This window comes from Gracilinanus agilis, chromosome 2, assembly GCF_016433145.1.
Source record: "Gracilinanus agilis isolate LMUSP501 chromosome 2, AgileGrace, whole genome shotgun sequence".
NCBI lineage: Eukaryota > Metazoa > Chordata > Mammalia > Didelphimorphia > Didelphidae > Gracilinanus > Gracilinanus agilis.
In genome coordinates, this window is record NC_058131.1 from 342,446,047 (window position 1) to 342,470,171 (window position 24,125).

Consider the following 24,125-nt stretch of genomic DNA (forward strand, 5'->3'; position numbering starts at 1 on the left):
GCCCTCTCCCCACCCCCTGCCCAAGCAAGAGGGGAAATGAAACTGCTGAGCTGTTAACAGCTGCCCCCCCAAAAGAATGTGGGTAAGCCACCTGGGCCGTGTGAGACCGGGAGAGAGGGTTGGTGGAAATACAGATGATGGATTTCAGATGGTGCTAACCAACCCTCACCCCCTCCAGAGGAAATAAGAAAATAGACCAGAAGACTGGCTGGAGAAGCAAGCTAGCAAACAAGGGGTTGTGAGAAAAGGACTCATGCTGAGAAGGGCGCCAGCCTCAACAGAACTGCCCTGGTCTGAGGTCTGGGAGGGAGAGAGGGAGAACATCTGGGAAAAATCAGTGCCAGGGAAGGGGCCAAGGACTAAGGAGAATCCCTCAAGAGATCTGCAAGAAGCAGAGAAGGGCAGAGGGTTTTACTTGGACATCACCTAATAGCACTTCTCATATCCTGTCTCAATTTACAGAAATCCCCCAGAAAAAGAGGCTCTGAGCTAGCTCCCTGAGTCCAAGGGCCCCTGGCTGACATCTTTGTGTCTCTCTCCCAGTGCAGAGCAGCACAGGGACCTGTCAGGTATCAGATATTTTGATTCTATTCAGCAGAAATTTATTACATGGGTGCTAAGTGCAAGACTTTGTAGGAGGCAGAGGTTATCCAAAACAGAAACCAAACGCACGCACTCCACAATCAAAGAGCTTATGATCTAATAAGGGCATAAAACACGTATGCAGAGAAGAACATAAAAAAGACAGTTTTAGGATAGAGAGAACACTAACGTGGAGGAATCAGGAAAGGTTTCAAACAGGACTAAGCTTTGAAAGAAGGGCAAGATTCTAAGAGGCAGATATAATAAAAATAATAACTAACATTTATGTAGCGATTACTACCATTACTACATACTGAGAGCACTGTGTTAAGCACTTAAAAAATATTATCCCATTTGATGATAGACTTCTCTACTAACAGTAATACAATGATTCAGGACAGTTCTAAGGGGCTTATGAAAAAGAATGCTCTCCACCTCCAGAGGAAGAACTGTGGGAGTAGAAATGCACATGAAAACATATTATTTATCACTTGTTTACAAAATGAATAATATGGAAATATGTTTTGTGTGCGATACACATATAACCCAGAAAAAAATAAAAAATGAAAACTGAAAAACAAAACAAAACATTATCGCCTTTGATCCTCACAACAAACCCTGAGAGGTAGGTGCCATTATCACTCCCATTTTACAAGTGAGGTAACAGGTAAACAGAACTCAAGTGCTTTTCCCAAGGTCATACAGGTAGGAAGTGACATGAGGCTAGATTTGAACTCAGGTAGAGAGCTGGGCGTAGAAGTCAGGAAGACTCATCTTCCTGAGGTCAAATCTGGCTCCAGACACTTACTAGCTGTGTGACCCTGGGCAAGTCAATTAACCCTGTTTGCCTTGTTTCCTATCTGGAAAATGAACTGGAGAAGGAAAGGGCAAACCATTCCAGGATGGTAGCCAAGAAAACCCCCAAACAGGGGTCACAAAGAATCAGACGCAGCTGAAAAATGAACAAGCAACAACAACAACTTCCTGAGTCCAGGTCTGGCACTCCATCCGCTGTGCCGCCTAGCTGCCCACATGATTGAGTGTATTATGGGCATGGTAGACAACCTGGGCCAAAGCATTGAGGAAGGCAATGGCATTGTCCAATTTAGGGAATAGCAAGCTGGCCCATTTCACTGGAGCATAAAAGTGAGTGGAAGGAAATAGTGTGAAATAAGTCTGGAAAAGTAACCTGAAATCAAATTGTAGGGGACATTAAATGTCAGATTGAGAAGGATGAATTTTATCCTGCTGGGGGAAAAAAAAAAAGAGAAACTGAAGATTTTTTAATAGGAGGGTGATGGTTGTCCTCCACCAAGGTAATTGGTTTGTGAATTGTGTAAATAATAAATAGTGGTTGCACTAAGTAATAAAAGGGACAAAACAACCACATTTTAGTCCTGGTTCGTTCTGTCCTTTTCTAACTGTGTGACCCTGGCCAAGTCAATTTACTTCTAGGAGCTCCCATTTTCTCACTTTTAAAATGGTAATAATGGTACTTAAGTAAAGAAGAATAAAAATCATCCCATTTGGCTCAGATGCCCAGCCTAGGATAACACCCCCCCCTTTTTTTTTTTAATGACTCCAACAATCAGAATTGAGTGTGAAGGATTGTTTACTTTCTGGAATTAAAGCCATTGTGTAAGATTCTGCCTAAACCTATCTCAGAATTAGAGAAAAAAGCTTCTGAGTGTCAAGGTTTAATTGGAAGTGGAAAGACCTGGCTCTAGCTCTCTGTGACTGAGTGAAGTTAGGTAAATTGGCTCCCTTATCTAGGCCTCAGTTTTCTCATCAGTAAAATGAGCGGGGAAACTAGGTGATATATAAGGAACTTTCCAGCTCTAACATTTTGTGAATCCAAAAAGAAAGGAAAACAGGGAGTTTGATGCCAGGAAAAATAGTCATTACAATCCACAAGTATGATATCAAATGTAAGTAGAAACTTACAATATTACTAGTGGAAAGAGGAAAACAAAAACAAAAACAACAGCCTCTAATGCAGGCTCTGAGAAAAGATCTGGGAAGTAGAAGAAAGGAAGGAGAATTTGAGTATGTTTTTCACAAAAGAACTAATATCAGCCTTTTCCAGTCACAAAACCCATTTCCATCCATGCTTTTGTGGGAGCCTCAAAATAAGCAGACAGAAAGCTGTTGAAACAAATCTGTGGCTGAGGTAGGGCTATAATGATGAGTTCCATTTTACAGATGAGAAAACCAAGGCTCAGAGAGGTAAACTGATTTGCCCTGGGCCCAACAACTAATTAGCAGGGCTGGTACTAGAACCCTTCTCTCTGACTCCTGCTCCAAGATACTTTCCACTCTACCAGGCTGCCAGCCAGAATGGTTGCTATCCCTGAGGGGAAGTGAGATGTGATTGAGTGTGGAAATATTTTAATTGTAAATACATATTTACAATTCTTCCTTAATCTACCAAGCAAGTGAAAAAATATTAGTTTTCTGCCCTGTGGATATAGTAATACATGAAGAGATTTAGCAAAAGAGATCCCATCCATATTCATTCATTCATTTCGGCAAACATTTATTAAGCGTTTATGTGCAGAACACTGGGTTAGGTATTGCGGTGGAGGAAGAAGAGGGAGACAAAATGTAGAGAAGACAAACTCCTTGCCATCATGTAGCTTAGGGTCCAAGGAAGGGGCTAAAACACAAACTCATACATGTAATGAACTACAACCCATATGAGAATATTAGAGAAGTAGAAACAAAGAATTAGATGAGGTCTGAGAAAGACAATCATTATTATTATTATTATTATTTTAAAAAACCTTTACCTTTCATCTTAGAATCACTACTGTGTATTGGTTCTAAGGCAGAAGAGTGGTAAGGGCTAGGCAATGGGGGTTGAGTGACTTGCCCAGGGTCACACAGCTGGGAAGTATGTGAGGCCAGAATTGAACCCAGAAACTCCTGTCTCTAGACCTGGCTCTCAATCCACCCAGCTGCCCCTAAAGACAATCATTATTGACCAGGGGCCCAGGGAAAATTTCCTGGAGGAGGCTGAATTTAAGTTGGGATTTAAAGGATGAATAGGAAATTAGCAGTGGGGAAAGAAGAATAGACTACTGATATCAAACAATGTGAGCAAAGGCATAGCAAGACATCCTATCTATGGAGTATTTCCCTATTTCTGGTTCATCTTCTCACCAGCCTCACCAACAGTCTTGTCTCCTGAGACGATGTCCTAAATCTACAGAACTCTGGGCCCCTCTGTCTATGGGCAACTGCCTTACCTGGCCACTTACTGTAATTGGCTACTGGGTCACACTTAATAAGTATAATCTTTCCCCCTCTTTCTTTCCTCTCTAGTTCCAGAACTCTGATCAAATCAAATCTGCCATTATTACTGGAAGAGGTTTGTCAATCTAGTTTTCTTTGACCCTATGGCTTTCCAGGCCAAAATTCCCATCTCTGGCCACTGCACCCCTATATGTATTCTCTCCCCTTATTAGAACATAAGCTTGGGGCAGATAGGTATTTCAATGGATAGAGAGACATGTCAAATCTAGCCTCAGACACTTCCTAGCTATGTGACCCTAGGCAAGTCACTTAACCCCAGCTGCTTAGTTCTTACTGATCTTCTGCCTTGGAACAGATATTTGTATTGATTCTAAGATAAAAGGTAAAGATTTAAAAAAAAAAAAAGAAAAGAAAGAATGTAAGCTCTATGAGTTCTTTGCTTTTGGATTTGTATCCTTGAATGCTTGTCTTTGCTTTTGGATTTGAATCCCCAGAGTCTAGTACATAGTAAACTAGTAAATGCTTTCTCATCTGTTTGTTCATTCATTCATTTATTCATTCATTTCACTCTTCAGGGCCCCCCTGGGCTCAATATTGTCCTGGACAGGTACTACTATAGTAAGGCTCAGCCTATTTTCAGATTTGCCTTTTTCACGTTAGGGTTGGGTATTCTTGTTCAAATGTTTTCATTGTGCCCCTTCTTCAGGCCTGTGAAATATTCATTGAAATGAGAAAATATATATATATAGAAAAAAATCCAAAATAGATTCTTGCCATTCATAAAAAAAACCAACCCAAAATAGTTATTTTGACAATAATCAGAAGAAAATAAAAATGAATCTGGGGGTAATTTAAACATTTATGGCCCTACTTTACATTACATTTTAAAAAAAAAACATGTTGTTATGATTTTTGTTTCTTTACATTACCATCGTTTCCTCTAGTATCTCTCTCCCTAGCCTTCTGAGAGAGCTTTACATGTAGTATTCCTAAATGCTATTTAAATTAAAATTGTTAAATACTATTTCAAGATGGAAAAAGAAAAAGAGGGAAAAGTCAGCATAACTGATTTAAAAGTTTGAAAGTATGTGCAATGTGGACCATTTATGGATCTCCCACCTCTGGAAGAATAAGTAGGGGTAAAAACTGCTTTTCATATCTCTTTTTTCAAGATATACTGATTCTCTATAACTTCAAAACATTCACTTTTGTGTGTGTGTGTGTGCTCTTTCCATTTATATTGTGGCCTATTGTGTATATTGTTTTCTTGGTTTATCTTCACTCTATATCAGTTCAGGTAGATTTTTCCATGCTTCTCTGTATTTACCACATTCGTCATTTCTATGTATTCATGAACGACCTCGTTTGTTTGGTCATTCCCTTGTCAGTGGACATCCTCTTTGCTTCTGAGTCTTTGCTTCCACAAAAAGTGCTGCTATATTTTGTTTTTTACATTACATTTTGATAGCCCACCAGGGCATCCAGAGATAAACTGGTTCATGTATTTATCCTGTTCCTTTTTCACCCAGAAACTGATTTTCTAGGAAAAGGGAGACAGACACTGTTGAGTGTCAAAAGGCAACAGTCCAGTTAGTGGAAGAGTCTAGTTCAAGGCTGTAGATTTGAGTCTCTCTACTTTATTAACTTACTATTTGTATGACCTCAGGCAAATCAGTTAGGTTCCTTGGAAACTCACTGGTAAAATGAGCAGTTTGGACTAGATGATCTCTAAGGTCTTCAGTTCTAAATCCTATGATCTCTTCTGCTGTTATTTCACTAGCAATATATGGCAATGGGAGGAGAATACTCTCAGAGGACTCAATAAAATGCCAGTGAAAAGATAACAAGTCTCTTTTGATGTGTCATGTTTGAAATGCCTACTGGACATCCAATTTGAGAGGTCCAAAAGGCAAGACTAGAGCTCAGAAGAGAGACTAGGGCTGGATTTATAGACCTAGCAGTCATCCACCTAGAGATGATAATTGAGCCCATGGCAGCTGGCGAGATTAGCAGGCGAGATCATGTAGAGGGAAGAGAGAGAGAGGGCCTTGGGGATCACCATAATTAGTGAGTGTGATCTGAATGAAGAATCAGCAAAAGCTACTATGAAGGAAAAGTCAGATGTAAGAAGAGAAGCATAAGAGAGAAATATTATGAAAATCCAGGGAGGGGAAGAGTGTATACAGGTGAAAAAGAAGGTAATCAAGAGTGTCAAATGCCATAGAGAGGAAAAGAAAGATGAGAACTGAGGAAAAGCCATTACATTTGGATAACTTTGGAGAGGACAATTTCAGTTAGTTGGAAGTCAGATTACAGAGGGTTTAAAAGACAGTGAGAAGATAAGTAGTAGAGGACTTTCTCCAATTTACCCATGATGTAAAAGAAATAGAATGATAAAATTTGTTATTGGTTATTGGGAGGCAGAAGGGAAAAAGATGGAGATTTCCAGGTAGAAGATACATCACGAGCTAAGGTGAAGAGGAATAAAGGTATCACGCACACTTTGGAGGACAGATGACAGTTCAGTTCTGAGAAACCATAGAGTTTGTAGAGAGGAATAACATCATAGAAAGTACTTCAATGGCCACTTATTCCAGCCCATAATGAAAAAGAATCCTTACTCCAACAGACCTACAAGCCAGTGCTTTAAAATTTTAAATTTAAAATCCCTAATGAGATGGCATCTAGTACTACTTGAGACAGTAAGTTCTACTTATACTCTTTATTTTTGAAAAACATTTCCTGATATCAAGCTTAAATTTAGAATTTTGTCAATTCATTCCCATTGCTCCTCATTTTGCCATCTGAGACCAAACAAAATAACTTTTAATCCCTCTTTTCAATGTCAGTTCTTTGAATACCCTAAGATGGTTACTATGACCCCTTCTTCTTTTCTCTTTTCCAGTCTAATTACTCCTGTTTTCTTCAGTCCATTCTACTGGGGTCTGGACTCAAATCCCTGCACCTTCCTGTTGATGAACTCCGGCTTAACAATGTCACTTACCCTGCTTGCCTCTGTTTCTTCAACTGTAAAATGGGAATAATAATAGCACTTACCTCCTTAAGGGTGTTATGAAGATCAAAGAGATAATATTTGAAAAGAAATTAACACCTGGCACATAGTAGGTGCCTATAGATGGTAGCTGTTGTTAAGTATTATAATTATCCTTCTTAAACTGTAGTGCCCAGAACTGCACACAATACTGCAAAAAAGATGTGACCATACTGACCAGAGAAGAGTTGGCCTAGACAATAATTTTCCTTATTTTTGGAAGTTAAGCCTTTCCTAATACAGCCCAAGATGGCATTAACTTCTTTTTCTTCTTTCTCCTTTTCCTTCTTCTTCTTCTTCTTCTTCTTCTTCTTCTTCTTCTTCTTCTTCTTCTTCTTCTTCTTCTTCTTCTTCTTCTTCTTCTTCTTCTTCTTCTTCTTCTTCTTCTTCTTCTTCTTCTTCTTCTCCTTCTTCTTCTTCTTCTTTCTTCTTCTTCTCCTCGTCCCTTTTCTTCTTCCTCTTCCTTTTCTTCTTCCTCTTCTTCCTCCTTCTCCTCTTCCTCCTTCTCTTCCTTCTTGTTCTTCTTCTTCCTGTTCTTCTTTCTCCTCCTCCTCCTCCTTCTTTTTCTTTTTTTTTTAAACTTTTCTGGTTCTAAGGAAAACAATACTAAGTATTGGTTCCAAGGCAGAACAACGGTAAGGGCTAGGCAATGGGGGTTAAGTGATTTGCCCAGGGTCACACATCCAGGAAGTGTCTGAGGTCAGATTTGAATCCACCTCCTGGTCTCTAGGCCTGGCTCTCAATCCACTGAGCCACCTATCGGTCTCACACTATTGACTTCTTATCTTATTCCCCTAAATGAGGTGGTGGTGGTGGGGGACCCAATCCACTTATGAAATGGGTGAGATGAGAAGAAAATATTATAGAATCATAGATTCTGAGTGGACAAATATCTTAGAAGTCACCAATCTAATCTTTTTTATTTTACAACTGAAGAAACTGAGATCCAGAGAGGCTAAATCATTTGCTAAAAATCAAGTATTCCACAAGGAGAGTTTGAATTTGAATCTAGGTCCTCTGACTTCCTATCCAAGTACTATAACTACTTACTGTATCAGGCTGTTCTTATTCAGATTTATAACTTGGGCAGGACCATCAGAATTATGCCCCAAGGCACGGAAGTTTTTCAGAAGAACCAGGAGAGTTTTACATCTAGTTAGCAAGGAAACCTAGAGATCAAGACAGATTAGCAAAATATGGTGCTGCCAAATGCTTGTGGTGACACCCTTCCATTTTGGTCTCTTTCCACTATTTGTCCTTTAGGGTAGGGATCCACCTTATAGTGGTGGCTTGAGGTCTCTCTCTCCTCTACCCCTTCCTTTCTTACCTACCCCATTCCCTAGTTCAACTGCTCTTTGTGAGTTTTGGTTTACTTTCCCCACATGTAGTTTGTGGTAATTGTCCATGCCTAAACATTCCAAGATTCCCTTCTGTTTTGACTGCCCTCAAAAATTTGGGAGCCCTTGTTTAGATTTTGTTGGCTAAGCAGGAGAAGGGTTAAAAAGTCCATGTCCAAGAATCACTGCTTAAATTGTCTAAGACATAATAAGAAGGATGGGGATTGAAAGAGTGGAGATTGAAAACAAGTGGGGAAACTTCATTTACTTATGAATGAGTTGCAAGGAAAACATTGTATCATCATAAATTGAGGTTTGGAAGAGTTCTCAGAAATTACCTAGTTAAACCTGCAATAAGGAGTATGTGAAGGCAAGGTGTAAAGAGGATGAGGGGAATGATAATTACATTCAAAAGAAAAGATCTCTAGTGGGCAAAACCGAACTCTTTGATGTTTTGGTCTGTAAAAGGCAGTCTAGTCTCTTGAAAAAGACTTCATGAAATCCTAACTTTGCTATTTACCAGCTGGGGTAAGTCACTTAGTTTCTCTGTGCCTCAGTTTCTTCATCTGAAAAATAAGATTTTCACCTTTAAATGACCTTTGAGATCCATTATATCTTTATATTTATGATACAATGAGTTTTAGACAAGTCAGTCAACTTACTAGGACTAGCATCTGTCTTTGCCTACTGGTCACTCTTCAAATTCATTCATTCAACAAATATTCAAAAAGAATATATTAATCATGTATTGTCAGCCCCAAAAGAATGTTAGATCCTTGAGGGCAGGGATTGTTTTGGTTTTGTGTTCCTAGGTCTTACCATAGTGCCCTGAATGTGCTTAATGATGTTTAAATATTTATTAAATGCTAACTAACCCTAATGCTGGAACTAGAGTAGGTACTGAAGACATAAATACACTAAATGAATAGAAAGGGCATTAGTGATTATCATTTTACAGAAGAGGAAACAGAGAAGAAGTGACATACTCAAGGTCATAGAGTTAGTGAGGGCCAGGGCCCCTGCTCTCTGGTCTCCCAGTCTTTGGGCTATTTCTACTAGAAAATGTATCAGAAAGCAATTTTATTTTCTTAAATGTTTTATTGATTTTTTTTTACAATACTTTAAGTTCCTCATAACCCCTCCCCACCTTATAACATTTCCTTATAACTAAGAAGCCAGGTTAAACAAAACACATAGGCTATCTGACAATACATTCATTCATGCCTCACTCTGAACCTATAGTCCACTACTTTTCCACTGAAAAGTTGTTTGTGTTTTTTTTTTTAAAGCAGTTAAGTCCTTACAAAGGGTTGGACATCCTATGACACAATTACATAGATTGGCCAATGTCATCAGGCCTCAGGGAAACACTTGTGGGCACCTCCATTTCCTTTTGCCAGTCTTCTTGCTAGAAGAGAGCCTTAAATCAATTAGCATGCATTGATTGAATACTTAGGAGCATAGACATTGAAAACCGGAAGAGACTTAAATTGATGATAAGAAATGGTTCTATGTTGCCCTTACTAGGCAGTACAAAGAGCAACAGACTAGGAGACCTGGGTTTTGAGGTCCACCTCTGCCAGTGGATGGCTACGTGACCTTGGACAAGTCCTTCTCTGAACTTCAGTTTTCTCATCTGTAAAATAAGGGATTTGGATTGAGTTTCCTTCCAGTTCTATGGGGATGCCCAGGCGGTGAGTGCTGGGGATGATAGGATTATAGGATTAAAAGCCTGGAAGGGGGCCTTAGAGATCCTTGGTTCACACCTCTTATTTTACAGTAGAGGATATTTAACAAAGGAGAGTATCACTATCCAGGAGAAACTGTTTGGACTCGGGTATTGGGAGTGTTAAGAGTAATCTGCAAATTTAACACTTAAAATTCAGGCAGTTCAAAAACTCCCCAATTGGTGCCTGCGGTTGCTAGAGGGCAGCCGGTCTTTAAAACCCAACCACGTTGTCCGCGTCCAGCAACTCCAGAGGCGCCTGCGCACTGCGCGGAGCCGGGGGTTGCGGGCGTCGTAAGGAGCCCCTTTCAGTTTCTTGCCCTGTGCCGCCGGCGGGCTCTGGTTCCGAGAACAAGGTTGGCGAGGTGGGGGGAGGAGAGCAGGAGGAGGAGTGCGGGACACCGAGTGAGCGGGGGAGGGAGGAGTTCCTTATGCAAATGAAGCTCCGCGCTGGGTAGGGTGGAGTGGTTGGGGTTGTCTCGACGTGGGGCGTGGCTTGAGATGCAAATCAGAGCCAGCCATTTGAGTAGCGAGAGGGCGGGTTCTCCCAGAGCTAAGTCAGTTTCCCTAAAGGCTGCTGGTTTTCTTCTTCCTCCCTCCTATCGTGTTCCCCCTCCCTTCCTGTTTCGCCCCCCTCCCTCTCGCCGGGTGCTGTTTAAAAGCGGCTGCGCAGGCGCAGTAGCAAGAAATGCGAACTTAGTCTGTTACACAACTCCTCAGAGCTTCATTCCCTCGCCAGTGTCTGCCGCTGCCGGTGCCGCCGCCGCCGCCATTCCCGCTGCTGTCCCTGATTCCTCGGCCTCAGTCACTCGCCGCCGCCTTTGCTCCAGGGGCCTGTCCTCCTTACCCAAGGCCGGGGTCCTAGCCGTCTGCGCCTCCTCTCCCCCGCCCCCTTCCCACTCCCGCCGGTGCTGCGGCTACGTCCGACATGAGTGGGGATCAACTGCACAACGACTCCCAGGTAAGCCGGCCCTCGGATCTCCTTGATCCCCGGGCCCGGCTGCCCCCTGTCTCCCCGGAGTTCCCGGACCCTACTGCCCCCGCCCCGGGGCCCGGCTTCCCGGCGCCCCCGGGCCCGGCTCCTCTTAGAGCCGGCTTCCCACTTCCCCCTTCCCCCAGAGCCGGGCCTGCCTCCCCCGGACGCTCCCTCCGCTGCCTTCCCCTTCCATCTTTGACGTTTGGCAGCCTGGGGAGATGACAGGTCCCCCCTCCCCACCCGGGGCTATGGGGGGGTCTGGGGAGTGTGTGTGCTGGGGGGGAAGGGGTTCTTGCTTTGGGGGATCCGCGCTGGCAGGAGCAGGAGGGGGGGCGCCCTGGAGGCGGCGGGCTGGAAATGCCGGGAAGTTAAAGTTTGAAAGGGCGAGCCCCCTCCCCAACCTGCCCGGCTCCCCGCTCCCCCCATGAGGGAGGAGGGGGTCCTTCCCCTGCGGCCCCCCTCCCGGGAGCCTCTACTCGCTGCTCACCCCCACCCCCACCCGACCCCGTGGGTCCTATTTATTGGTGGCTTGATTTCCTCTCCTTTCCCTCCCCACAGATCGATGCGGATTTCCGAGTGAATGGTGAGTGTGCGCCCCGGGCCCGAGACTGGCCCCCTGCCCCCGGGGGGTGGGGAGAGGCCCGCCCGCGCCTCCCGGCTCTCCCGGGCTGCGGATGGGAAAGGACAGACATGGCGTCCCAGAGACTAAGTCCCGGCTCCTCGCTCACCGGCCCCATTGTTCCCATCGAGCCGCCCCGACCGCCCCTTTGCGGGGCTCTGGGCCCCCCGGGGACCCCGGCCTGCCCTAGAGGGGGTCATCGAGGCCCTCGATCCCCGCAGAGCCGGCTCCTGGGAGCCTTTCAGGGCCCGGATTCCCCCCTGGAAAGTCGCCTTGTCGACAGTCAGGACTTAGTCTCTGCGCCATTTTCTTTTTCTCTCTCCTCTTCTTTCTGTGTCTGTGTCTCTTTCTCTCCCTCCCTCGGCTCCTTCCTAGAGCTGCCCAGGAGGAGCTTTCTGCAGAGAAAAGCCCTATAAATCAGCGACCTTACTAGAAAGGAGAGAGAGAGGAGAGAGTTTGATTTCTTTCTTTATTTTTTTAAAAAGAAGCTTACATTATTTTTTAAAATTCTCCTTCTGCATTTGGTTTGTTTCCATTCCTCCCTCTAAAATGAAAGGTCAGTTTTGCAACTGTTGCTTTGTCTTTTCTATAAGATCTACATTGCTTTTTACCTTGCATAGTGAAGTGATAATGAATCTAAAACTAAAATACAGCATCTGTGGAGCATCATTTTTTAAGACGCTCTAAACAAAAGAGGGGGAAGAAAAGCATGCTCTGTGTGGCCCCCTCCAAAAAGTTTGTGAGTTGCTTGTCCTAGAAATTGATAACCAAGCTTAGAAATAGTTTTATTCTAGTAACTCCTTATAGACAATTAGCTCCAGTGGGTAGAGCTTGTCTTTGTGGATTAGGGTATCTAGAAAGGGATGCTTTGAAAGATATTTTAAAGTCCAGCCTGAAAATGGTTAGAGGTTCCCCAGGGCCTGGCTTTGGAATTATGAGAGAGAGAAAGGATTTTGTTTCTCCAAAGTCAGATGTGGAAGTACTTTTCCCCCAGCCCTATCATGGGTAGGCCTGGACTATTCCTGTTCTATTTATCCATCTCTTTCTTCTTGGGACTGCATAGCAACTATAGACTTTCAGGAGCTGAGGACTATCTTGCTTTCTCTTTATGTTAGTTGCCATCTAACCCTTTTCTGAAAAGTTAATGCATTAGTTTATTCATTCCACCATTTCCATGTTAGAGGGAATCTTTCCTTCCTAAAAAGAGCAGTTCATTCTGGCACACTTTTGTGAAGAACAAAGTCAAATGGGGAAAGATGTGCTCTATGTAGGATTTTGTCTTTCCACTGATTAGCCCTCGCCCTTTATATATATTCTCTAAGTACAAAATCCTACTCAGTTTACCCTGGGTTTAGCCACTTCAGTGGTAAGAGGCTTCTGCTGAGTTTTTGGATCTTGTAATAAGCAGTCCATCATGTTGGCCTGTTTAGTTTGAAACAATCTTGTGCAGCACTGAAATGGGGCATTGAGTAGAAGACTGTTCCCTACTGGGAGAGAATTATAAGAGAACTAAGAATTTCTTTACTCTCCATTTAAAGCCAGACCTTCAAGGGCTAGAGAGAAAAGCTTGATGAAACAGGAGACTTAGCCTCCCAGAAAACAATAACTAAAAGCAAAATTTTGAGTTGTCTTTTTTTTTTTTTTTTTAATTTGGGATGTATAATAGAGAAATCTGGATGAGAACAGGACTTGTGGACATAGCCATCTTTCTCCTCCAGAATCCTTGAGGTTCTAGTATGGAGAAAAATCCTGGGACTGAAAAGCTAGGGGTGAGTAAGCATATATCTAGTATTTAGAACAAGGTTTTCTGAATAGTTTCAGGCTCCTCCCACCAATGTTTAGGTAGCCCTAAGGATTATACCTAGACTGCACATGGGAAATAGTCTGTTTTTCTGAGGTAAATTGTTATGTGTTAAGTATGCTGATTGTAATCCTAGCAGTTTCCAATTCAAGTTTGTAAATAATCTTTGCTACTGTGATTGTAAAGGCCAAGCTGTCTCAGGGCAAAGAGATTTTGTTAACGATGAGGACATAGACATTTAGTTGCCACATGGAGAATGATATGAACACTTTAGGAGGTTTAGAAAAGGTGTCAGGGGAAGACTTGATGACATCATATTTTCACACATTTTCTGGTATCTGCTTCTTGAGTAGAAGATTCTTTTTATTTTTAGTTCCTAAAACCCAAGTTTTTAACTTAGGAGGTTTTTTTGCGAACATAGTCCAAGGGAAAGATATGGTGGTAGTAATCTACTTCTGGTATTATCAAATGCTCCCCAAGTGGAATTATCTGACCACCTGAGAGTTCTACACTATTTTGTTCTTCAGAGGAAAACCTCCAAGTTCAATTACTTGAACTTAATTGTCTTAATATCCAGATCTTTGAATTAGACAAGTTGATCTTTATTATGAGTGGACTTAGCCCTATTTATCATATCAGACAATGCAAGTTTATACATATGACTTGTTTCACATCCATTCTTTCCCCTGACCCTTATCAGGTATAAAAAATAGATTCCATCCTCCACTAAACTGCTTGTACTTTAGGTTTATTGTTGTGGTTTATGTTGTTTGGAACTCATATATTTTATTCTCTGGTCTTTTCTTGCTTACTGAAAAAAATCTTGTTATCTGGGGAAAAAGCATTACTATTCTTTTAAGGAGTTCTTCAGTGAAATAAAATGTCAGATGCATAAAGTATTAGAACATTTCTTTCTCCCTTTCTTCTGCCTGCAAGGACTTCTTGTCTAAGAGCTAGGGAAATAACTACAGATTGGCCATTGTATTATTTTGTCAAAATGCTGTGAGGGGAATGTTAAGCTGAATAGTCCCTGGCCACTAATGATCCTATCATTGCTTTGGGTGACCTAGAACTGTCAGGCTGTCCCACCTCCTAACATATCACTGAAGTTTAGATTCACTGTCATATAGCAAAGTAAAATATTTTGACACCATATTTATTGTAGGTAACGCTGTTTGTTCATTATTTGACATCCTGTTGTGTTGATCCCAGTTAGCTTAATGGATTAGATTTAGATGGAAGGAATTAAGTACAAATTGTTCTTGATGCTAATAGTTACTTTTATTTCTATGCTAATAGCAGAGACATGCTGTCTGGTACAGCCCTCTGCTCTGTGAATCCATTTTTTCCCTTGTTTCTAAATTCCTTTACTATGCTTTTAAATTAAAGAATGGTAGAACCTGGCATTTGTATCTTAGTGTTTTCCTGGGACCCTCTGATAACTCTTCAGGGGGGTTACCAGGCAAAAATCTATCAATTTTCATAATAATATTAAGATGTTTTCATTTTAAATATGGTACATATCAATAGATATAATTCACATAAAAACTCTTGGTGGTCCAGGTCCCCAGTTTTTAAGAATAGAAAGAAGTCCTTAGAGCAAAAAGTTTGAGAACCATTATTAGGTATCAAGTAACAGTTTCATCTCCATTTCTATTTCAATGAGAATCCTGCTGCTCCTTTTGGATATTGGGAAATTGTTGGGATTCTGCATGTTCTACTTTAAAGGTCCTTTTCTGAAACCCCAGTCTGTTAGATCTCACAAATTTAGACCTGTCTTGGATTCAATAATAATAAATAATAACTGCTGACTTTTCTATATCATTGTAAGGACCTATCCAATAGCCCCTTTGAGGTAGGTGCTATTATTAGCCCCCTTTTCCATATGAGGAAACAAAATCAGAAAAGCTTAGTGGCTTGCACATGGGCATATGGCTGGTAGGTGTCTGATTCAAACTCCAGTCTAGTCCATTGCTTTATGTCATACTGCCTCAAGAAAATCCAGATGAAAAGAACCACATTTTCCCGAAAAGGGAAAACTAGTATATTTGCTTTTGAGCTTGCAGAGGTATATTTCTGAGTTCAACCAACTTTTGATTATCTGGGGTAAAGAGAGGGGCCCTAGGTAATAGAAAATCTCACTCTAACTCATAGATCCAAACTACATTTGAGTTTGACCTTTCCCCATACAGTACCCCAGAAGAAGGTAGCAGGAAGAGGCTTGTTCATTTGGATAACTGGGATTCGGCTGTATCTAAAATCAGATAGCTTTTTTTAGTTTGCTTTAACCAATCAACTTAGAAAACGTTTTCTAGGCCACAGAATTTTACTTGAATCCTATTCCCTGACATAGTATATAAAGGCAGTAAAATAAGTGAGATAGGACATTCTTTTTTCCTGGAATAATCATGATTAGACTGGGCAAGCAGCTGTTTATATAACTGCCTCACTGTTGAAGTAGAATTGTGAAGACTTTAGTCAGAAGATTCATTTATTTGCTTCGAGTCATATTGATTTAGTGCCCTCCTATTCAAGGGTCAAGGACTCTTGACCTGCCCATCTGAAAGCTGGTCATCTAAAGCTCAGGTCCTCTCTACTCTTGGGATATTATTCTTAACTTGTAGAATTTTGTTTTGCAAAACATAGCGAGTGTGGGTCGGATGTCCTGACCACCTTGCAATTTGTGTAATTATGGTCTGACGGCTTATGTTAGATGATCTTTATGGTAGCCTGATCCAGGTATGTGTTTTGTGCCAGAGGTGCCTTTTTTTTTTTTTTTTTTTTTTTAACCCTTAACTTTGGTGTATTGTCTCATAGGTGGAAGATTGGTAAGGGTGGGCAATGGGGGTCAAGTGACTTGCCCTGGGTCACACAGCTGGGAAGTGGCTGAGGCCGGGTTTGAACCTAGGACCTTCTGTCTCTAGGCCTGACTCTCACTCCACTGAGCTACCCAGCTGCCCCCCAGAGGTGCCTTTTTAAAAGTTGGTTCAGCTTATTGTTTGACAGTATTTGCTTTTTGGATTCTTCAGATTATAATATGATTATACATGGTAAATTCAAGGAGACTAATTGAACTTGTAAGAGGCTTGATAATGGTCTGTGTACACGTGTATATATACACATATGTATAGTTTGGACTCTGTTTAACAGTTTGCGGTAGAGCAAAGAGCCTGAATTAGGAGACTTGGTTCTAGTTAGGAGACTTTTGGATTCTTGTCCTTGCCTTACCACTTTATAGGTGTGTGACCTCAGAAAACAAACTCTGAATCCTTGTCCTGGCCCTTCCAACCTTCCTCATAGGGTTGTTGTTGACCAAGTAAGATAAATAGATATACAATGCTTTGAAAGGTACTGCTGTATAAAGATAAAGAAATTATTACTCTAACTGCAACAGAGGGAAAATGAATGTTTTTGTCCTCACTTTTTAAATTTTTATGAAGGACTGTCTCTTTCTCATATGGAACTTTAATGAAATCAATAAAGTTCTTTTATTTGAAGAACTTAATTTCTTTTGAAAATAAAATTTTAGTGAAATCTTTTGCTTTACGTGAAATAGATTTCTCACTATATAACCTCTCCTTTACTGAGAGCCTTCCCCTTAACTTATTTTTTATTTTACTTCCGATTTGAATAAGCCAATAGAAATGTAAGATTTCAAAGGGATCTGAGAGGCTTGATAATGAAACATTCAAAAGACCAATAATACTCCAGTAAGTTCTGTGTTTAGGATCCAAATGATAATCAGTTATGTTTAGCTTTTGGCTCAAATTCTGTATATTTCTAGCAGTCTTTTAACTATGTAGTAACTCATTGGCATATACATCATGGGCAATCAGATAATGATTTTTGCTAGTAGGTTTTAATAAAATTCCCCCCCCCCCCAAATCTTTACTTTCTGTCATAGAATCAATACAAGTATCAGTTCCAATGCAGAAGAGTGGTAAGGGCTAGACATTTGGGGTTAATGACTTGCCCAGAGTCACACAACTAGGAAGTGTCTGGGGCTGAATTTGAACCTGGCACCTCCCATCTGTAGGCCTTGCCTTCTGTTCATTGAAACACCGCCCTCCCCCTTTCTAGGACTTTTTACTTAGAATTTGGTAAGATTGGGAGGGGAGAAACCGGAATCAAGTAAATGTTGGGGATGTTTGAAATCTTAGGATCCTAGATATAGAGCTTTGAGAAACCTCTGGGATCAGGAAGTCATCCACATTTTACAAATGTGGAAACTGAGTTCCATAGATTTAGAGATTAAGTAATTTGCCTAAAGTCACACTGGTTTGAAGTGATAGAGAAAGCCTTTGAACCTCAGATTAGTCTTCTTCCTTCAAATCTTGCATATTTTCCCACTGTGTAACCATTGAATACAAGATGTCACTGACAACTTGTGAACAAGTACTAATCCACATCTTCTTTGCAAAACCAGTCAGCTTTAATAGGACATCTTTGAAAGTTTCCTACCTTGGTCCCAGATATGGGGGAGAAAAGGAGCAAAAGAAAGAAATTTAAATTAAATTTTATTGGTTGTAAATAAATAAAATGACAGAATTGTATTCTTCCTGCTTTTGATATTTGAGGGGGGAGGAAAGAAGGAGAGGTGAGTTCTGTGCTGATAGGCCAAGGTAGATGAAAGGGGAAGTTTAATTAAGGGGGGGGGGTAAAGCTTTTGGATATCTTACCATTTAGCTGTCATGTTACTATAGCATGACTCTTCTCTGGGTAGGGATTGTTCATTTTTGCAAGCATGTCTGATTTTGAACTGCTTTTCATTTGTATATTTGTGAAAAGCAGAAAAGAAAACGAATGGAGATCCTCTTTCCAACAGACTAATTTTAAATGAAGCTAAAGGAAGGGAAAGTCATAGTGTAACTAAGGTTTATTGAGTAAATAGATCAGGTGAAGATTATCTAGGTGAATTATCCTATCAAAAGGTGAAAGAGATGTCATTATCTAAAGGGCTGTGACATTCAGGAATGTCATTAATGTTTAGTATACTTGGAGTTTTTATTTAAAGACAAAAGAGTGTGTCTCTGGATATTTGCGATTTCATTTTGTTGCCATAAAAAGTTCATCACCTATCTGGCTAAAACTTTTTATGCTTGTATTAATAATTTTGCCACTTGGTCCTTATATAGAACTCTTCATAATAGTTTATAACTTTGAAAATTCCCTTCTGTTGTCGAAAATGAGTTTTATTCCCTACATGAAACCCAAATGTGGTGTGAGGATGATTTCACTAGTCCAGTCATTTCTTCCTTTATGGTTTGTCTTCTTTGGGGTTGAAAGGAAGTTAATTCATAAACATTCTTTTTTTTTTTTTTTTTTTAAACCCTTACCTTCCGTCTTGGAGTCATTACTGTGTCTTGGCTCCAAGGCAGAAGAGTGGTAAGGGCCAGGCAATGGGGGTCAAGTGGCTTGCCCAGGGTCACACAGCTGGGAAGTGTCTGAGGCCAGATTTGAACCTAGGACCTCCCATCTCTAGGCCTGGCTCTCAGTCCACTGAGCTACCCAGCTGCCCCCCATAAACATTCTTGAAGAACACCCAGTTACCACCACTGAAGGATGTCTTGATAGATCAGGGTTATTTGAGATTTGAATTCTCTGCTTCAGTATTCTGACTTAGAACTAATCTAAAAAAACTATGGGGTGATATTTTCCACTCTTGATGAAATCTTTGTTTTTGGGCTATGCAGACTAAGATTCCAGATCTGTACTTTGGCAAAATATAGACATTCTTATTTCTGTCTTAACCCCAAAATTACCCAGATGGTGTAATTGGAAGACCAGCTCCCTGTGATCTAGGAAGCTAGTGAGTATAGAACTAGAATTTTTAAATGCTTTTTTGAATTTTACTGTGTTGGAGTCCAGATATATAACAAACTATACTTTGCCACTAATGATATGGTGAAAGGTGGATTCTTACTACTGCCATTGATTATAAACATCTTGGCTACAAATGTCATTTGGGCATTTTGCACCCACATGACAAGACACTAAAGAAGATTATGTCTTAGACCAAATCATGACCTTAGTTCACTTCAGGGTAATGGTTCTTTTTTGTTTGGATTCAGAACAATTATGTCACCTCCAACTTGTTCAACTCTTTGCTTCTTGAGCGTGTCATTTCACAAGCAAGGGGAATGGGAACCAGGAGGAGTTGGAGGGACTGGGTGGAGTAACAACAGGCATTGCACCCTGGCATGGGTTGGAGAGGAAGATTAGTGTGTCAGAGGCAGTCACTAGATCTGGAGTGATAAAAATTAGATTTCAGTTCTGTCTTGGCTACTAGCAGTGTGCCCTTGAGTTAGTTCACTTCTGTTTCTTCTCTAGAAAGAAGGGTATGATCTAAGGTCCATTATGGACCATAACATTCCGTGGTCTATAAAATTTCCTTTAGCAAAACTTTGTTACATCTTCTTTTGGGTAGGCTCACCGTAGGTCAAAGACTTCTTAGCCAACCTTCAATGTTCTGGGATTAGTGTTTTCAACAGTAATATGCCAGAAGAAATAGTATCCCTACTCTCTCACTTCCAGTGTTGACTAATAATTCCCAAACCCAGGCCTACTGTGCCATTCCTGGCTCATATCTAGACATACCTTAAGTACTTTGAGATTGATTTGGATACACATTGCATTTTGAGAATCATTTTTTGGAGTAAGCTCCTAAATACCTCATACCTTGAGTGACTTAAGCTCCTCCTCTTCCCCAACTTTATTTGACTTTTGGAGAATGACAAGGCAAAAATGAAATGTGAGAGAATTTGAAATAACATAGAACTAGGGGGCAGCTGGGTAGCTCAGTGGATTGAAAGCCAGGCCTAGAGACAGGAGGGCCTGTGTTCAAATCTGGCCTCAGACACTTCCTAGCTGTGTGACCTTGGGCAAGTCACTTAACCCTCATTGCCTAGCTCTTACCACTCTTCTGCCTTGGAATCTACATGATTCCAAGGCAGAAGGTAAGGGTTAAAAAAAATAAATAACATAGAATTCAGTTACAGGAATTAGATTCTCCCTTGGATGGAATGGCCTCCTTTTTTCAGCTGCCTTCTACCTTAGGAACTGTGGGACTATCATTAGTATGCTTCTTTAGAAGCTAAAGAGTGATTTTTTTTCATCACCTTTTCATTGATTTTCCATATACCTAGTACCTCATGCCTCAGGTCTTGGTAGAAGTTATTCTAGGTCTGTCACTTAAATTAATGACCGACTATATATAATACTATTCTTTAGTGGTTTTAACATCTAAAGGATCTTAGATTTAGAGTTAGAAGGGCCCTCAGAAGCCTTCTAGTCCAAATGTTCCATTTTATGAATGAGGGAACCAAAACCAGGTCAGTTGAATGATTTGCCTGTCATCAGCCAGGTGGTGTTAAAGGTGAAATTTGAAGCCAGGTCCTTTGACTCTAGAGCCAATGCTTTTCCTATGCTGCCTCCCCAAGATGATGCTGATGGAAAGTATTTAGGCAGAAAAGTCCAGCAGTTTTAGTTAAATGCATCTTAAAAGTAGCATCTTGACCTGTTGGTAGCAATTCCTTTTTTTTAACCCTTACCTTCCATCTTGGAATCAATGCTGTGTATTGGCTCTAAGGCAGAAGAATGGTAAGGGTAGGCAATGGGGGTCAAGTGACTTGTCCAGGGTCACACTGCTGGGAAGTGTCTGAGGTCAGATTTGAACCTAGGACCTCCCATCTCTAGGCCTGGCTCTCAATCTACTGAGCCACCCAGCTGCCCCAGCAATTCCTTTTAAAACCTTTATACTGTTAAGAAGCAAAATTGAAAAAAATGTTTTAACTTTCTCAGTTTCTACACAGAACTAGAATTTGAATCATATTTACCAGTCTTTCTATATGAGAATGAATTTTTGTTATAATAAAGATGTGTAGTGCTGTGACATGAGCACAGAATGCAGTCAGAAGGCCTCATTAAAATCCTGGCTCCGCTGCATATTGGCCAGGTGACCTTGAGAGACTGTTCCCTCCTCTGTAAAATGGAAATAATTCTTGTACTAGCCACAGTTGTGAACTCCAAAGCACTATACACAAAAGGTAAGCTGCTCTTGTTTGGTTCAAGTAGGATTGTGTCTTTGGTGCATTTAAAAAACCCTCTCATAGTGGGAAGTACTGGATTTGGAGATAGAAAGCCAAGAATCCCAGCACTGCTACCTTGCTACCTGTATGACTTTGGGCCACTTCTATCCCTCTGGGCTTCCGTTTTCTTTTTCGTATAAAAGGGAGAAAGATTTGGACAAGTGGAGTCTCTAAGATGATCTCTCAGAGGCAGCTCTTGAAGGCTACTAATGAACCATCTCATGACAGATAATCCCAATGACAGATAAATTGCACTAACCTCTTGCTCAGGAGACAGGTAAAAAAAGGTGGAAGAGGAGGGAACTACATGATTTGAGCGAAAAGGAGAGTTGCCCCAGTAAAATCACAGGGACTGTTGGGTAGAGCCCATTTAAAAAATTGTTAACTTAATTTCATGCTGGAGAAATATGGCATGGGGATAGAGTGCTGAACTTGGAATGAAGACGACCAGAATTCAAATCAACCTTTGACACTAAACAATTTAAAATTTATCCAAGGATAAAGATCCTGGTACAGGGAATTCCCAAGCTAAATCAATTACACATTCTTTTCATAATCTTATATGAGTTAAATGAAAACCCCCACAGAACTTGAAGTTATATTTGCATTTTGACTTAAGATTTTTTGCTGTGTTCTCATCTTCCATCTGCATAGTTTAGTTTTTAGTCAAGGGTTATTGACTTGTATCAATTTATCTTTTGCAATTGACAATCATTACCTGTTGCTTTAAAGATCATTTTATTGTTGGAGTAGACCATTACAGGTGGCCAGAAAATCCCAGGAACTTTTCCCTGCCCCCAGAACAACAAAAACCACTACCACCCACAGCTTGGAGGGCAAGCATAACTGGCGTGGGAGTCCTAAAGGTTATGAAAGCTGGGTGCGCTTTGGGGAAAGGCAGTGTCAATTATCCTCCTTTGAAGCCAGGTTGTCTGCTTAGAACAGAGTTAAGGAAGTCTATTTTACAGCTAATTTACAGATTTTTAATAGAACTCTATGGATTTTCTGCTAAGCTGCCTAGAGACTTGAGTTACAGATATTTCATAAACGAAATGCCATGTTCTCATTATTTGTGGTGTGAAGGAGACTTGTTTTTACCATGAAACTCTAAAGGTTTCTTTTTGACAGCAGAGGCTATATATATGGAAATATCTTATAAAAATTCTTAACTAGCAGGCAGAGAGCCTACTATGTTCAGCACACCAAAAATCAACTCCTTAATTTTTATGTTCAGCTCTTAAATGCAAATAGTTTTTTAATGGCCCAGTTAATAATTTCTTTCCAATTTTTTTTAACATCCAAGTGTCAAAACCTTAAAGTGTAGTCATAGCTCCGTGTAATTTTCACCATTGAGAAGAAGAGTATCTTACTTATCTGTATGTTCAGCCAGAGTTAAAATAATGCTTCAGAATTTTAGCTCCCCCTTAATAGATAACTGATTTGAATTGAAGTTTTTCAGGAAGTTCTGCTTAAAGTCAGCCTGGAATAACCTGGGCTTTGTATTTGTGAAAGCCTTTATCGGTCCTTGTTTTAGTGAGATTGGACTGAGCCTATGTTCCCTTACAAAGTAATTATCAGTTTGAAATATGACTAGCAAATTTAAAAATTGACACAGAATTAAAGATAACTCTTACTGTGGAAGTGGAGATTATAAAAGCAGTACTTAAACTTATAATGGAAAATCTTGAGGGCAAGAAGCAGATAATAAAAGATATACCCCAAGTGAAAACCTATGGCAAAGTCAAGGTTTGTAGATAAACCTGACATTTTAAAGAAACTTCAAGTATAACATCTTTACTGTGCTATAAACAGAGATGGCAAAATGCAATGGCCCACAAAGTTCCTGTGTGCTGCCCAACAAACTAAATTAAAATGTAATTGGGAAATATTTAACAAAATAAAAATTTTAAATACAATAAAACAGCTAATATTTAGTTTTCTTTTTTTTTTAAACCCATACCTTCCATTTTATAATCAATACTGTGATTGGTTCTAAGGCAGACAAGAGGTAAGGGCTAGGCAATACGGGTTAAATGACTTGCCCAGGGTCACACAGCTAGAATATGTCTGAGGCCAGATTTGAACCAGGACCTCCCATCTCTAGGCCTGGCTCTCAATCCACTAAGTCACCCAGCTACCTCCCCAATTTAGTTTTCTGAGTTGATAATTCAGCCTTCAGTGATCCAACCTTAGGTATTTTTTAGTGGCCTTGCTTTCTCTTCAAGTTAGATTCTGATGTTGTAAGCACCAAAAGTCAGAACTGTTTATTTGAATGAAGACATCTCAACTTTGTCCTGTCTTATGCTAGTTTCCAGTTGCTCAAAACATTAAGACCTTATGATACTTTATGATCTCTTCTTCAAAAACCCTTTTCAAATAGAAATGAACAGGAGTTGTAACAAAAACGTTTATGTTTAAGCCCTACTAATTTAATTCATTTTAAAAATAATTCTTATGTTCTGTTTTAGAATGGATAGTTCTATCCATTCTAAGGTAGAAGAATTGTAAGGGCTAGGCAGTGGGGGTTAGTGTGACTTGCTCAGGGCCACACAGCTAGGAAGTATCTGTGGCCATTTCTGAAACCAGGACAGGCTTGGTTCTCTATCCACTGAATCACCCAGCTGCCCTAAACCCTCTTAATTTTAAATTGTTTTGAGGTATACATTGTCTACATATTTGAGGGGACCACC

The 24,125-nt window shown here is 40.6% G+C and overlaps 1 protein-coding gene across 2 annotated transcripts in view; it reads left to right on the plus strand.

The window, feature by feature from the left end:
* Positions 1 to 10,634: 10,634 nt before the first annotated feature.
* The window catches only part of TOP1 (DNA topoisomerase I), a 127,471-nt gene continuing 113,980 nt past the window's right edge, over positions 10,635 to 24,125 (plus strand). For both annotated transcript variants that reach the window (XM_044664320.1, XM_044664321.1), the window contains exons 1-2: positions 10,635 to 10,913; positions 11,487 to 11,511. In XM_044664320.1, coding sequence (XP_044520255.1) covers positions 10,881 to 10,913; positions 11,487 to 11,511 — 58 coding nt within the window. In that variant the 5' untranslated portion in view covers positions 10,635 to 10,880. The remainder of the gene's footprint in view (positions 10,914 to 11,486; positions 11,512 to 24,125) is intronic.